Genomic DNA, 13,787 nt, shown 5'->3' on the forward strand with positions numbered 1-13,787 from the left:
GTTGCGTTTTGTGTGATCACGTTTGTGACGATGCCGGTGCATATATGCGTAATGATAACAAATTAAAGCCTGTCTTTTGTAGCGAATTCTCCCAGTTAAACAAGACTGTAAGATTCAATAAACATTTATATATTTTATGCGTGTCTGTTCAAACAGGCGGATAGTGGATTTGACATTTATTCTCTCTCTCGAGTTGGCAGAAAAAAAACGCAAGTTTTCTCAATGTTTAAATGGTCTACATATTTTTATGATAATTATAAATGCATTTACACAATGAAATAATGCTGGAAAAGTTGGTCATATTTCTCGTATGAGACCAAAGCGCCACATTCGTTTACATTCAGCGAAGCCGACACAGGTTTCCGCTTTCCGCATAGCATCTTCAACAATCAATTTGAATCCTTCCCATATCCCACTCCTAACGCAGTTGTTTGCTTTTCAATTCCCCTGTCTTTAGTTTGTTTTTCACTCCTATAGCTGCTCCATATAGAAAAGAAAATACCAGGATGCTCTAGGAAAGCGCCAGGGCGCGGGAGCGGAAGATTAAATAGAGAGCCACTGTGTTCACGTGCGCAGGCATGCACAGCGCCTTCTCTGTTTTATCCAAATTATTTATTTTATTTAACATCCATACATCGTTTTAGTATAAATATATGAATATATATTTGTTTTTAAAAAAAAAAAAAGTCTGCCCGATCGACCGTAAATAATCACACATAAGTCGCTCCGGAGTACTGCAACTGCGGCTAATAGTCCGAAAAATACGGTAATTGCAATACCATAATACCGTGATATTTTAGCTTAAGGTTATCATACCGTTAGAATCTCATACCGGCACATACATAGGTGTGGATAATGAGTTGGAGTCAGTAGGAAGTAGGGCTGCCACGATTAATCACCCAATCGCAAACTATTTGACTATCAAATTAACTGGCAACTATTTTGACCTCTCTCTGGCCTTTTAACTCATTGGTTGCCAGTGTTGCTTTAATAATGAACTGTTTTTATATTGATCATACAGTAAAGTTAGTAATTAAGACTAGGCCTGAACGATATTGGAAAAAACTATCATTGCGATTTGGGGGGGGTCCCATATATTGCGATATTAAAACTAGAGGAATTTTCACCTGATAACTTGACTAGCTCTGTTTTGGATAGGCCTGAGCGATATTAGAAAAAATTAAGATTGAGATATAGATAGCCAAGGCTCCACACTTACTTTTTGCATTGGTTGCACCTAACTTTTTTTGTAAGGTGCAACAGCACAAAATGTAGGTGCACCCACATTTTTCATTGCATCACCTTTAACGCCATACTTTTAATCACTCTCCAACACAATTCATTCATTCATTCATCTCCTGAACCACCTTTCTAGCAAGGGTCGCAGGAGTGCTGGTGTCTTTAGCACACTTTAGACTGGGCTGCAAATTTAACGACGATTCACACATTTGTGCCTTTGACTGTAGAGCTACAGAGGCTTCTCTGGCCAGATCAAAGCAACAAAACTGTCAATCATCATTAACGTTAAGTACCAAACGGCAGCTGCCCTGGTGACCAAGAAAATCAGTTTGGTCGCACCGCTTAGCAGGAGGGAGCGTGGGGGGCTGTACGAGCTTGAAGCAGAAGAATATTTTTTTTTAATCAAAAACCCGACCCTTTACACCCGATTCCGATCCTCTGAAAAATGGCACGATCAGGCCGATTTCTGATCACGTGATCTGATCGGCAGCGTCCCTAATTTATTCAATGCCGTTCAGTCCAGGCTTGCTGTACATAAAAGAGATCCAGGATCTGCACACTTGCTCCTTTTATACAGAAAAACAAAAGTTTACATTGTTAAAAAATAAATAAAAAACAATTGCATATCATTGCTATAATAGCATGTACTTGATTTAGCCTCCAAATGTGTGCATCTGAAGAATTCAGCCCCTCAACCCCTCTGAAGCCCCTGAGGGAGGAGGGGTTGAGGAGGCGGAGTTACACAACAGAAGCAGTTGGAGATAATAATGGCGGCGGTCACCACGCTCTCGCCATCTGCAAAACGTGCACTGCAGAAGTTCCACGAGGCGGAAAAAAAGCGTCCTCATTCAGCCCAAAGTAAACTCTAAGGCTAAACACCGGAATGAGACTGATAGTCGACAAGTAGCTGTCTTCCGACGGAGCCCGCTGCTCTGGCCGGTCCGGCGGGCCGCTGCTGCCGCCTAGCCAAGCCCGGTTCCCCGGCAGCGGGACCTTAGGCGAACATCCCGGTTTTTCGAGCGTTCCCAAACGGCGTGCGGGATGCGAGGAGTGTGCCTTCGTCCGGAGCAGAGCCAGGCCCCGAATACGCCATGGTGAGCCGGCCGGGGCGGGCGGATTATCCGGTACGAACGTAGCTGCCGCTGCCACTCCGGTTCAACTCATCGAGCACCACGGCCAGACAAACAGGTGGGAGGAGATGCCGGACGAGAGACGTTTTTTTTTTTTTTTACTGAAATGGCCCGAGAGCCAAAGCCCCAGATAAAAAAATATTGTAGGTTATACGACCACCATTCTTCGTGAAAAACATGCCGATCACATCAGTTTCACCACGAACATTTGGACAAGTGATTCAAGTAAGCATGCTTATCATGACGGCAGTGGTTAGATGATAATTTAAACATGCAGGAAACCACACAAGAAGTCAGCCAGTCAGTAATGCATTGAGTATGTAAAATGACGGTCAGGTGACTTGGTAACGCTGCCTTTCTTTTCGAGCTCTAACTCCGGCCTAATAGTACTGCCGTGTATCAGTTTAGCTGCCGTAAAGCAAGTGTCGTGAGTGCCGCAAATGTAAACAAAGCGCTGCACAATGGATACATGACACAGTACGCTGTAAATTTCTTAATCAGATCATTCTTCTTAAATCTAGTCAAATATTTTTTCCCATCTTGTTTTGAGTGTTAAAGACTTAATAGATAACAGATGAATGCGCCAGATTATTCCCGGTGCTTGAAGTACGTAAATATTGCCATTTGTTCTTATGAAGCCCATACTGTACATCTTTAAAAAAAAAAAAAAAAAAAAAAAAAAAAGGGAATTTTTCACCTATCAAGAAAAAAAATGCTTTCAAATAATGTTTTGAACCATACCTATTCTTGAATAAAAAACATTTCTGACAGGATTAAGTATAATCATTTATTGCTTAAAATAAGGCTGTTAAGCTTATTTTCAGCTAGCTATTTTTCTTCCAAGAAATCTGAGAGAAAGGCACTTGAAGCCCTGGCAGATAATTTCACTTATTTCCAATAGATTTACACTTAAAACTTAGGTGTGTTTCTGCGGTGTAGTAATGTTATATATGTTAGGAATGGCTTACTTTTAAAGGCATTTTTGTGCAACTTAGGTATTTACTCTGTAAGTAATTGTTGCCAAAAGTTTACCATTACACAATGTCAGGCAATCTGTCATTATTTGGATGTTGGAATTTACTATTTGTTCATATTTGATGTTGGGGAAAAAAGAGCCATAAATTATATATTTGCACAGTAATATTTTCTCTTGTGTATACTTTAAAATTTTACATAAATCTTTTAATAGAATTATCGTCTTGACATTATCGGTTGGAATGAGGAAGAAATGATCGGTATCAGTTGAAAAATGTATTATCGTGCATCACTAATATTAACCAAACGCTCCGATGTTAAGTCTTGCATCTTCCCCTTCCTGCTCTGTGAAGCAAAAAGGGATGTGTCCCTTTAAGCCCACCTCACTACCGACTTGCCTTATAAGGTGTTGCATCCGGTCAGGTGACAAAAGAGTAGTCACACGGCTTGTCATAAAAATGCCTCCAAATGACTCAATGCATTGGTCTGCACTCTTTTTTTAATTTTTTTTTTGGGGGGGGGGGGTGCGAAGCATTCATTATGATAGCTAGCGCGCGTGCACGGGCGTGTGTGTGTTCCAGGGTGTCCAGGTGGGTTTATGTAATAAGGCAGGCTGATGCTGAGCCGATTGCGCGCAGCTTTGCCCGCTAGCGAAGAACGAGATGGAGAATATGTTGAGGAGCGGCTAGATCACTCTGCCCGCCTAGTGCCATAAATCACACAGCAAAGCCTTTTTTTTTCTTTTTTCTTCCTTCGGTGGGAGGTCACCGCTTTCATTTTGGAAAGATAAATCACTGAGCTGGCCCCCCAACCCCCACGACACACACTCGTTCCAAGCTGTTTAATTGACATTCGTCAAGGAAAGCAGGAAGAAGATTGCACTTTGGTTAAATATGGCCCACCACTACTGTTGTCACGGTACTGAAATTTTCAACTCAATATCGATACTCGATACCATTTTCGATTTAAAAAAATATATATATATGTACAGGAGGTGACATGGGAATGCCTCGGAAGCAAAAAAAACAGAAAATGACCCAAAATTACTGGGAAGTGCCCGGAATGCCACAAATTCAACAGGAAATGAACCAGAAAAATTAACAGGAAATGATAAAAAATGTACAGGAAGTGACCTGTAAGTACCCTAAAATTAACAGAAAAGTGACCTACAATTAAATAATTGCATGCCTTTGACAATGATAAACATCCACTATTTATTTCCTTTTTGGTTATTTTTAATTTTATAAAATGTAAAAAAAGATGTTACATATGCTGTATTTTTTAAAATAATTGAAGTAGGCTGAAAAATTCGGTTATCCGGGAGGGACTCAGGGTGGAGCCACTACTCCTCCACGTTGAAAGGAGCCAACTGAGGTGGCTCGGGCATCTGGTTCGGATGCCTCCTGGACGCCTCTCTGGAGAGGTGTTCTGGGCATGTCCCACCGTTGGGAGGCCACGGGGACAACCCAAGACACGCTGAAGAGACTGTATCTCGGCTGGCTTGGGAACGCCTTGGGATCCTACCGGAGGAGCTGGTTGAAGTGGCTGGGGAGAGGGAAGTCTGGGCTTCCCTGCTAAAGGTCCTGACCCGGGATTAAGCGGCAGTGGATTGATGGATGGATGGATGAAGTGGGCTATTTACTGTTTTTTCCCTTTTTGAATTTTATAAAAATATTTTTGAATAATCTTGTAAAATAAATTAATAAAGCTGAGAAAATATACCGTTTCCTGTTTTTTTATTAAATAAAAAATAAATTTAATGCATACAAATTCTAATAAATAATGAAAAAGATGAGTTTTTTTCCTTCCTAATGTTTTTAAAATTTTTTTTTTTTTTTTTATTTAAAAGAAATAAATAGAAAATAAAACTTTTTACGTTTTTTATTTGCAATTTAAAAATCTAAAACAATAATAAAAAATGGAATATTAGGACAAATGTTTTGGTCAGTGATGTCTCAAAATGATTACCTATCGTAAATCTAATAATTAAAAAAACGTTTAGTTGTTTAATTGTGGCAATCCTTAATTAGAGGTGCCACGTCCATTTTTCGCTGCCAGCAGAGCCCAGTTAAAACAGATTGTCTTCTTCAATTATTTAAAAATGATTTATAATGGGTTATCATGTCTTTCTGTTGCAATATTTGGCTTCCCCCACATGGCGACACACCCATATTTGTCCCCGTCACATACTATTAATAATGCATCCATGCGGGGCTTTAATGGTGACAGTCCCTCTCTTGCAATAAGAAAAAAACATCCTTAGTGTCATGATGCTTCATGTGTGGATTTGATCAATTCATGAGCGCTTCACAAGCAGTCTTATTGCATTACCGCAAAAAAAAAAAAAATACGCAGCTGACTGGCTGGCCAAGATTTACGAGTGGTTGCATCTTTTTTCCCCCCCTTCATCCATCCATCCGTCCATCCATCCGTCCACCCACTCCAGAGCCCAAGCGTGTAATCTTGTTGCTTTCGTACACGTGTGATGATGTCATCACTGTAAAGGGGAGATGGCCCACCCCCTCTCTTGCTTTTTTTTCAGTAGATACACATTTCTGCCTTATTTTGGACTTGATGCGCGCAAGCACAAGTATGATAATATGATTTAATTACAGCTTTGTCAAAGAGAAGATTGGGACGATCTCAGTGAGGCTTATCATTGTGCATGCGGTTGCCATTGATGGCGCTAGACAACCATTTTGACTGGGAGTGGCTAATTCGTTCATTCTCCCTCTCCCAGTCTAAATGAAATGAACGTCAGTCACCTTTAATGACACTGAACCATAAGCATTTGCTGCCAGTCTGCCCAGTTTAAATGAATTGGACGTCTGTAATGTCAATAGAAGGTAAAGAGTTAGTAAATATTCTCATATTTTTTTTAAATACAAAAAAAAACAAAGGAGAAAAACTACTCTAAAAATAGTTTAATTAAAAAAGGTACTAATTATTTTAAATGTTTATTCATGTTATGTATTTTATATTTAACAATGTTATTTAATGTAATACATTTATTAAAATAACTAATAAGTGACAGATAGATGATGGAATAAAAATATGAAAATGTAAATATGATTTTTAAAAATTATATATATTTTTTTCAAAATTGTATTGCTAAAATATATATTTAAAATAATTGACGAGCATTCACAGTCAGTCCTCACAATTTAAATGAATTGGGATGTGTATCATTGTCAATGGTGGGCAATTAGTTAAATATTAAGAAATAAAAATAAATAATTAAAAAAAACTTTGTTATTGGCAACCATAACCAGTGTAATTTTAATTGTATTTATTCTGGTTTTATGAACATTTTATTAATTTATAAATGTACCATACTTATTAATGTGCCTATACGGTATATAAATATTTAGAAAATAAAATAATGATTAATAATTAAAAAATACATTTATAATTGTACGTGAGACCTAGAGTACACATATGTGGACATAACATTTTGGCTCCTTGGCCACACTTGAATACCAAATGTTAATATTGTGCCCTACAGGAGCCAAAATGTGATGACAATGTATGTTGAGACCAGGTTTATATGCGGCAAGTACTTTGAAATTACCAAAATATTAATTTGCCTTATAAAGGGTTACGATGCTCAAAAAGAGGATTTGGATACATTTCAGATCAACAATGTCCCAAACGATTCATTGAGTATAAAGATATATATACCAATCTGATGATTGATTATTTGTTGATTCATCATGGTGACATTCAATTTAGATAATTTCTGCTTCTCTCCCATAAATTCTAGCAAGCATACCTATGCACATGTCCATGTGTTAGCCTTTTCCAGTCAAATCAATGACGTTAAGGTGCTTCTGTTCCTTTAAGAGCAGCTCGCTGACGGCTCTCCGCTGCTGCTGCGGCTGCTGATGGCGGCTCTTTCAGCTGATTGGCTAAACCCGGGGTGGGGGGGATGCTGCTACGTCGTCAACCCCCCTACTCGCCCTCCCTCTCTCTCTTTCGTTCTCTCGCTCCGTCCACAATCTCCTCCCTTGCTCGCTCGCATCCTCGGAATAATCCACATCTAGGGCAAGCTGGCTGAGAGGCGATCACAGCTCAGCTCCTCTCTGCAGCCCGGGAGAAGACGAGGCGGCACTAACCGTTTCCAACGGAGGAGGAAAAAAGACCAGCGAATTTTGGAGCGCACCGCAACATCCGGCGTGTCAGAGAGTGAGATTTTTCCATCCCAGGACACCCTTTATTTATACATATTGTTTATATATCTATATATATTTGTACACACACTTATAGATATTTCTATATAGATTCAATTATCCTTGTACATATCCGTATTTGTGCTCGTCTGTTTATATTCATATTTTTATATGTGCGTGTGTGTGTGTAAATATATATAGTATATAAGCAAAACATATATATCCATATATATAAATATATATCTATATATATGAATTTATATGCGCATCACTGTGAACCGAGAGGATTCTCATTGGATCAGGGCTGGTCTCTGGTTGTGATCGTATAGAATATTTTCAATATTTGAGCTTCTACGTCAAGAGGACAAAAGACGCCGTGCCCATTTTGTATTTTTCTTTTGCCGTCGCCGCATCCTGTCGGCCTCCATTTTTTTCATCCGAGAAGCCCAGAGCAACCGGATTCGACAAAAGAAAAGAAAAAAACCCTTCAAATTCCTGTGATTAGTGCGCTTTTCCGCTGGCATCCGCACTCCGTCGAGCCCATCGCGGCGCCGTGTGACATCAGCCCAGCGTCCGCCCAGCCAGCATGCACAAACACCACCACTGCTGCAAGTGCCCAGAATGTTATGAGGTGACCCGCATGGCGGCCCTGCGCAGGATGGATGCGCCGGCCTACGGGGGAGACTGGCAGGCCGAGCCCTACGGATATCCGCCCGGGTACGGGGGAGGCCAAACTTTACCCGCTCCGGCCTCGGGGGGAGGAGGCAACATGGGTGGAGGAGGAGGAGGTGGCGGTGGAGGAGGAGGGGGCACCTTAGGGAGAAGTAAGGGCAAGATGATGTCTGGCGGTGGGCCCGGAGGCCCTAATCCAAAGGGCCAATCCAAAGGGGGGCCCAAAGTCAATGGCAACAACTCAAGTGGGCAAGGAGGATGGTGGCCCGAGTGCACCTGCACCAATCGGGAGTGGTATGACCAGGTAAGATGCGTGGGATCTTCGGACTTTGTGGTAGGGGGCGCTTCTAACACCCGTTCGTTACCCTCTTAAAATCTAAACTAGCTAAAATTGAGGGGGTTTTCAGTTCCTGATACAGGAAATTGGTTCTGATACAAATTCATTATCACGCTTCAAGATGCTGGTTTATGTTCGGGCTTCGAGGTAGGGAATGGTTGTGGTACCGATTATTCAACTTCTGCAATTGAGGGATCCTTTGGACCTTGGCAGGGAATGCTCCAGATACTGATTCACTTACCATTTTTTAGCCTAAACTAGGTAGATACTGTGGTATGTTTGGGATCTGAAGTAGGGAAAGTTTCAGTATCTGATACCAATTCAGTGTCCCTTTTTAGCTGAGATCCAGGGATTATTTGGGTCTTAGATTAGGTAAACCTTCTGAAACCAATTCAGTAACTATTCCAGATCTAGATTAGCTCACATCCAGGGATTCTTTTAGCCTCAGTGTACTGTAGAGAATCTGATTCTTTAGCTGACTTCCGATCGAGATGTGCTAGCGTTTCACGTTTATTTGGACTCATCTCTGACTCTTATTTGATGTAAGGAATGGTTCAGTATTTAATACAAACTTAAGATCCCTTTTATCCGAGATCCAGTTATTCTTTGGACTTTTATTTAGGGAATCCTTCTGGAACCGATTTCAGATCTGGATTAGCAGAGTTGCAGGTATTCTTTGGGCCTCAGTTTAAGGAAAGTGATTGTTTAGCTTACTTTAAATTTAGATGTGTTGGAGCCCAAGTTTTCCTAGGTTTTGCTCAGATTCTGATTCCTTAGCTTACTTCAAATTTAGACATGCGGGGCTTCAAAGTTTCTTTGGGATGACACAGATTCATTTACCCTGTCCACTTCTAGACTTTTTAAGATTAAGTGATTCTGTGGACTTTGGTGTAGTGAATTGTTCAGAAACTAATACCAATTCATTATCCCTTTTTAGGTGAGGTACAGTGGTTCTTTGGGTCTCATTTTGAGGAAATGTAACTGGAATTGATTCATTAACCATTTCAGATCTAGATTAACTGAGATGCAGGGATTCTTTGGGCCTCTGTGTAGAGAATCTGACTCGGCATCCTTAAGTCGCTTCAGATCTAGAGGTATTAGGGTTGGGGTTTTTTTTGGACTTTGTTCTGACTCAGATAAATTTCCCCACTCCAATTCTAGACTACCTTAAACTCGAGTGATTCTGTGGTCCTAGTATCGAAAATAGCTCTGATACTCATTTGTTTAAATCTCATCAAACAACCGTATTACGCAATACTACTACCATACCTTTTTGACTCCATGTTGCTCATCTCCTTTGCAATTTTAACTAATGATTTTGCCTGATTATTATCTTTGCCCCTGTAGTAAACCACCATGAAGTTAGTCCATGGAGTTTGTCGCTCTGGTAGGCAGCAGTGTGGCAAGGACAGAACAGGACTTATCCAGTTTGAGTCCACACATAGAGCTCATGTATGTGTATTTGATGACTAATGCCTATAGATCGGAACACGCCTTGGCTCCCGTGCTGATTCAGGTGTCATAGGCCTGAAATGAAAATGGTGCATTTGTGTCCGAGACGCAGTTATGTAAAGATGTCTCATCGCGAACCGACACACGGAAACCCTCGACTGTCGCCTCGCGTCTGGATGAGATGATGAAATACCGTCACTTGCATTCGTATTGACGGACTCCATTTTCTCCCGATTTCATGAATGTGTCCCGTTAACCCGTCATGCATCTGGCGCAGATTATGAATGAAGCTGCCACATTACATGCGTTCCAATTTGGGTCCGAGTGTATTTACATAAATGACAATATCATTGAAGGGAGGGAAAAACGAGCCGAAGCAGCATTAATTAAACAAGGTGCATGTATCTGAGCCCAGGTGGGGGGAAGGGCCGCACTTGTTAAGCATGAGATTCAAGGAACAGCTCCTCGCCATGCACGAGTATGTGTGAACATAGCGTGGAGCCGCCGCATCAAGCGTTTTATTTGTGCCGCATTTTATGCTGTGTGAGCTAGGCGGTATGAGCAAGGAGGTGAGATGAAGAAGCAGCAGCAGCACGGGGGCAAAATGGAGGCTGAGTTTTTCCAATGATGCCCCTGAGCAGAGACGCAGCCTGGATAGAGATAAGGAAATGCGGCGCCTATTTTCGCCTTTCCTCATCAATACTCGGCGTTCGTTTCTCACGATCGACACATCGTGCGATTAAGTGAGCTGTTACTGTCACTTAAGTCATCGTTCAGTGCTCATTTAACTCTTTATAGGGCTCTCATTTAGGTCATTGGCTGCCGTTGATGGCGCTAGATGTCCGACTCATTATGACAGGGATTGGCGAATGAACGAATGTTCATTCGGCCCTCCTGGTCAAAATGAATTGGACGTCCATCGCCGTCAATGGCAATGAAAGATGAGCATTCACAGCCAGTCCTCCCAGTTTAAATAATTTGGACGGCTATTGTTGTCAGTAGCAGGGAATGAGTTAAATACTGTTATCATTTTAGCTATTCATAAAAAGCAGACTGATCCACCCTCGGTAGTTCTAGTGTAAAACTATTCCTTTTGTTTAATTGAAAAAAGAATTAAAAGTAATATGAGAGTTTCTTTTTCCCAATTTAAAGCTTTTAAACAATACATTTTTTAAATTAATACATTAATATTTTTTTTTATTTAAAAATGTTTTTGAATTCAAAATATTAAAAATAATAATAAAATTGTTTTGCCTAAATGAATTCGACGTCTAGTGCCGGCAGTGTCAATGAAAGATGGTCATTCACAGCCTGTCCTCTCATCTTAAATGAATTGGACGCCAGTGACAATGAGGCAAATGCTATGAATTAAAATAAGATGACTTTAAAGTGTCAGCGATTTAATTTATTGTCAATTTTATCTTTTTTTGTTTTTAAACAATATTTTTTTACTTCTACTATTAGGTGAAAACTGCGGAAGGTGGGGGTTATGGATTCAGTTCTGGACGTCCATATGTTTGTGCCAACAACAAAAAAACTATAAAACCGATAAAGGGAATATCATCTAACTAGCAGATCATTTGGAATATAATATAGCATTTGGTATGCAAGTGTAGCCTACATGACCCAAAATGATCGTGAAATTTCTTTCCCGACCACTGTGACATTTGATCCATTTTTCCCAAAATGTAATCACCTCTTCCGTTTCATATTATGAACAAATACTGCAAGTTTGATTGTTATCTTTTTTCCTTCATCGGTTTATATACGATGCGTCATTTTATTTTCTGTTCTTATCTGGGTGTGTCTTTTTTTTTTCTTTTTTTTTTTAAATAAAATATATCTATTAAGAAAAACAAAAACAAAAAAAATGGATTTGGACCATTTTGAGGTCAAATTGTCTAAGGGATTTATCAACTTTTAAATTTTTTTCTGTTAAATTTGATCATTGATTCATTATCAATTAGTCAATTAATTGTGGTATCCTATTTGCAACTCAATTGTAGATATTTGCACTGACCATGTGAAGCAAGGCAGGGGTTTGCATCTTGTGGCCTGGGTGCCAATTCCAGCTTGCAGGACAATATTTTGCAGCGCTACATCAAGTTGTAGTTAGTGGCCTACAAATATTTTGTCTAGGGTAGTAAAACCATACATATATATAATTTTAAATATACAAAATTAAATATTCTTTAAAAAAAAAAAAGTTCCAAAAACACAATAGAAAATGGAAATGAAAATTATATTAAATACATTCTAGTATATTTAAAAAAGCGATGGGCAATAAAACAAATTCTAAATATAGTAAAACTACCGAAAAATAATTTAAGAATCAACAGATAAATTGTAATCAATTTTAAAAATGAATACAACATTGATTATTTTAAATTATAAACAGTGTGGCCTGCATGTATTTTGCATCCCCCCCCCCTTTTTTTGTTTTTAAATCTTTTATGACCTGCTATTGCTCAAGCTAATGTTAACCGGCTCAGTGCCATTGATGATATGATAGTCATCAAACCATGTAGCTCCGCTGTAAATTTAAATGAGTTTATCACTCATAGGTATCCAAACCATTCAAACTGGGGGGGTCGGCAGCAAATGAACGAACATTTGGTGCGAGCCCACCCAGTTCATTTGGATTGGACGTCCAGCACCTAAAAAGGCAGTGAACGAGGTAAGAATTTGGTTGCGGAAATCAGAACTCATCCAATCTAGCTGATAATCGTAAAAGGCTTCGCCATACTGTAAATGCTGAACTATCATCCTATTTAAACCACCCTATCAAAATGTTTCTTGAGCCAAATCCCTATGTTGTGCTCATAAACATACAATATTATAAAACGTGTGGCGATAAGCGGGTCGGAAGGGAGTGAAATAAGCCAATAAAGTCGGGCAGTGGTGAGGTGGGGGGGGTGCAGGATTACGTAAGAGGAGGGAGTCTGTGGCGCTGTCAGAGCGGGGAAGAAGGCCTCTGACAGCATGGACGAGCATCTGTCCCTCCATCCCTTCAAACCAAGCCAACCGTGTGCAAGCGGGACCAAACTGCTCATCCTTGGGAAATGTGCAGAGGAAGGACCCCTCCCCCTTTCCACGCCCAGGCACATCCAATGAGCTTTGGCTTTCATAACAAGTCGTGCAGCAGATACGACAACCTTGCACAGTCATTGCCAACCTTTTTAGCAAGACGTTTATAACATCGGTGAGGTTTAGAAAACACCACCTGCGTCAAACACGTAGAAATGTAGGGACAAAAAGAACATTTTAAGTATTTCTTAAATCTGTTCTGCTTTTATGCGAAAAAGGAAATGGATAAAATCACAGAAGAAATAAAAAGAAGGCTTTGGACATGGCATAATTCTCCAAATTAATTCATTGGGGACCAGAGTTGCTTTAAAAATGAGTTGTTTTGGACAATGACCAAACACTGACTTTGCCATGTCACCTGTTGCAGCACTCAATCTCAGAAAACATATTAAATAAAAACCTTCCCAATGTTGTAATGGCTTTAATTTCCTTTAAGAAATTAACCCATTGGTTACCATTTATGACGGTAAAAGAACCAGATTTGCTCTAATACGGTGCAGTTTTTATGTTGACCACAGAGTAACTTTGGCATATTGCCACTTAAAACACTCAAACTAAGGAAACGGATCAACAATCCTACTGTTCTAATAGCTTTAATGTTATTGTATAAACTAGAGCACCCAGAGAGTATGCTTCCGCCTAGGCAGCTAAATTTAAAGCATTGTCATATTTGTTAGAGTGGACACTAGGCCTGTCGCGATAACAAATTTTAGTATGCGATAATTA

General features: G+C 39.9%; 1 protein-coding gene across 17 annotated transcripts in view; it reads left to right on the forward strand.

Moving 5' to 3' along the window:
* Positions 1-13,787, forward strand: part of dlg3 (discs, large homolog 3 (Drosophila)) — a 188,116-nt gene that overhangs the window by 33,633 nt on the left and 140,696 nt on the right. For 5 of the 17 annotated variants that reach the window (XM_057849765.1, XM_057849767.1, XM_057849779.1 and 2 more), the window contains exon 1: positions 7,340-8,489. The exons of 1 other annotated variant lie outside the window; for it this stretch is intronic. In XM_057849765.1, coding sequence (XP_057705748.1) covers positions 8,100-8,489 — 390 coding nt within the window. In that variant the 5' untranslated portion in view covers positions 7,340-8,099. Of the gene's footprint in view, positions 1-7,335; positions 8,490-13,787 lie in introns of those variants that run through there. 11 more of the 17 variants (XM_057849763.1, XM_057849766.1, XM_057849771.1 and 8 more) reach the window with 5 other exon arrangements.

Source organism: Corythoichthys intestinalis, chromosome 11, assembly GCF_030265065.1.
Source record: "Corythoichthys intestinalis isolate RoL2023-P3 chromosome 11, ASM3026506v1, whole genome shotgun sequence".
Lineage (NCBI taxonomy): Eukaryota > Metazoa > Chordata > Actinopteri > Syngnathiformes > Syngnathidae > Corythoichthys > Corythoichthys intestinalis.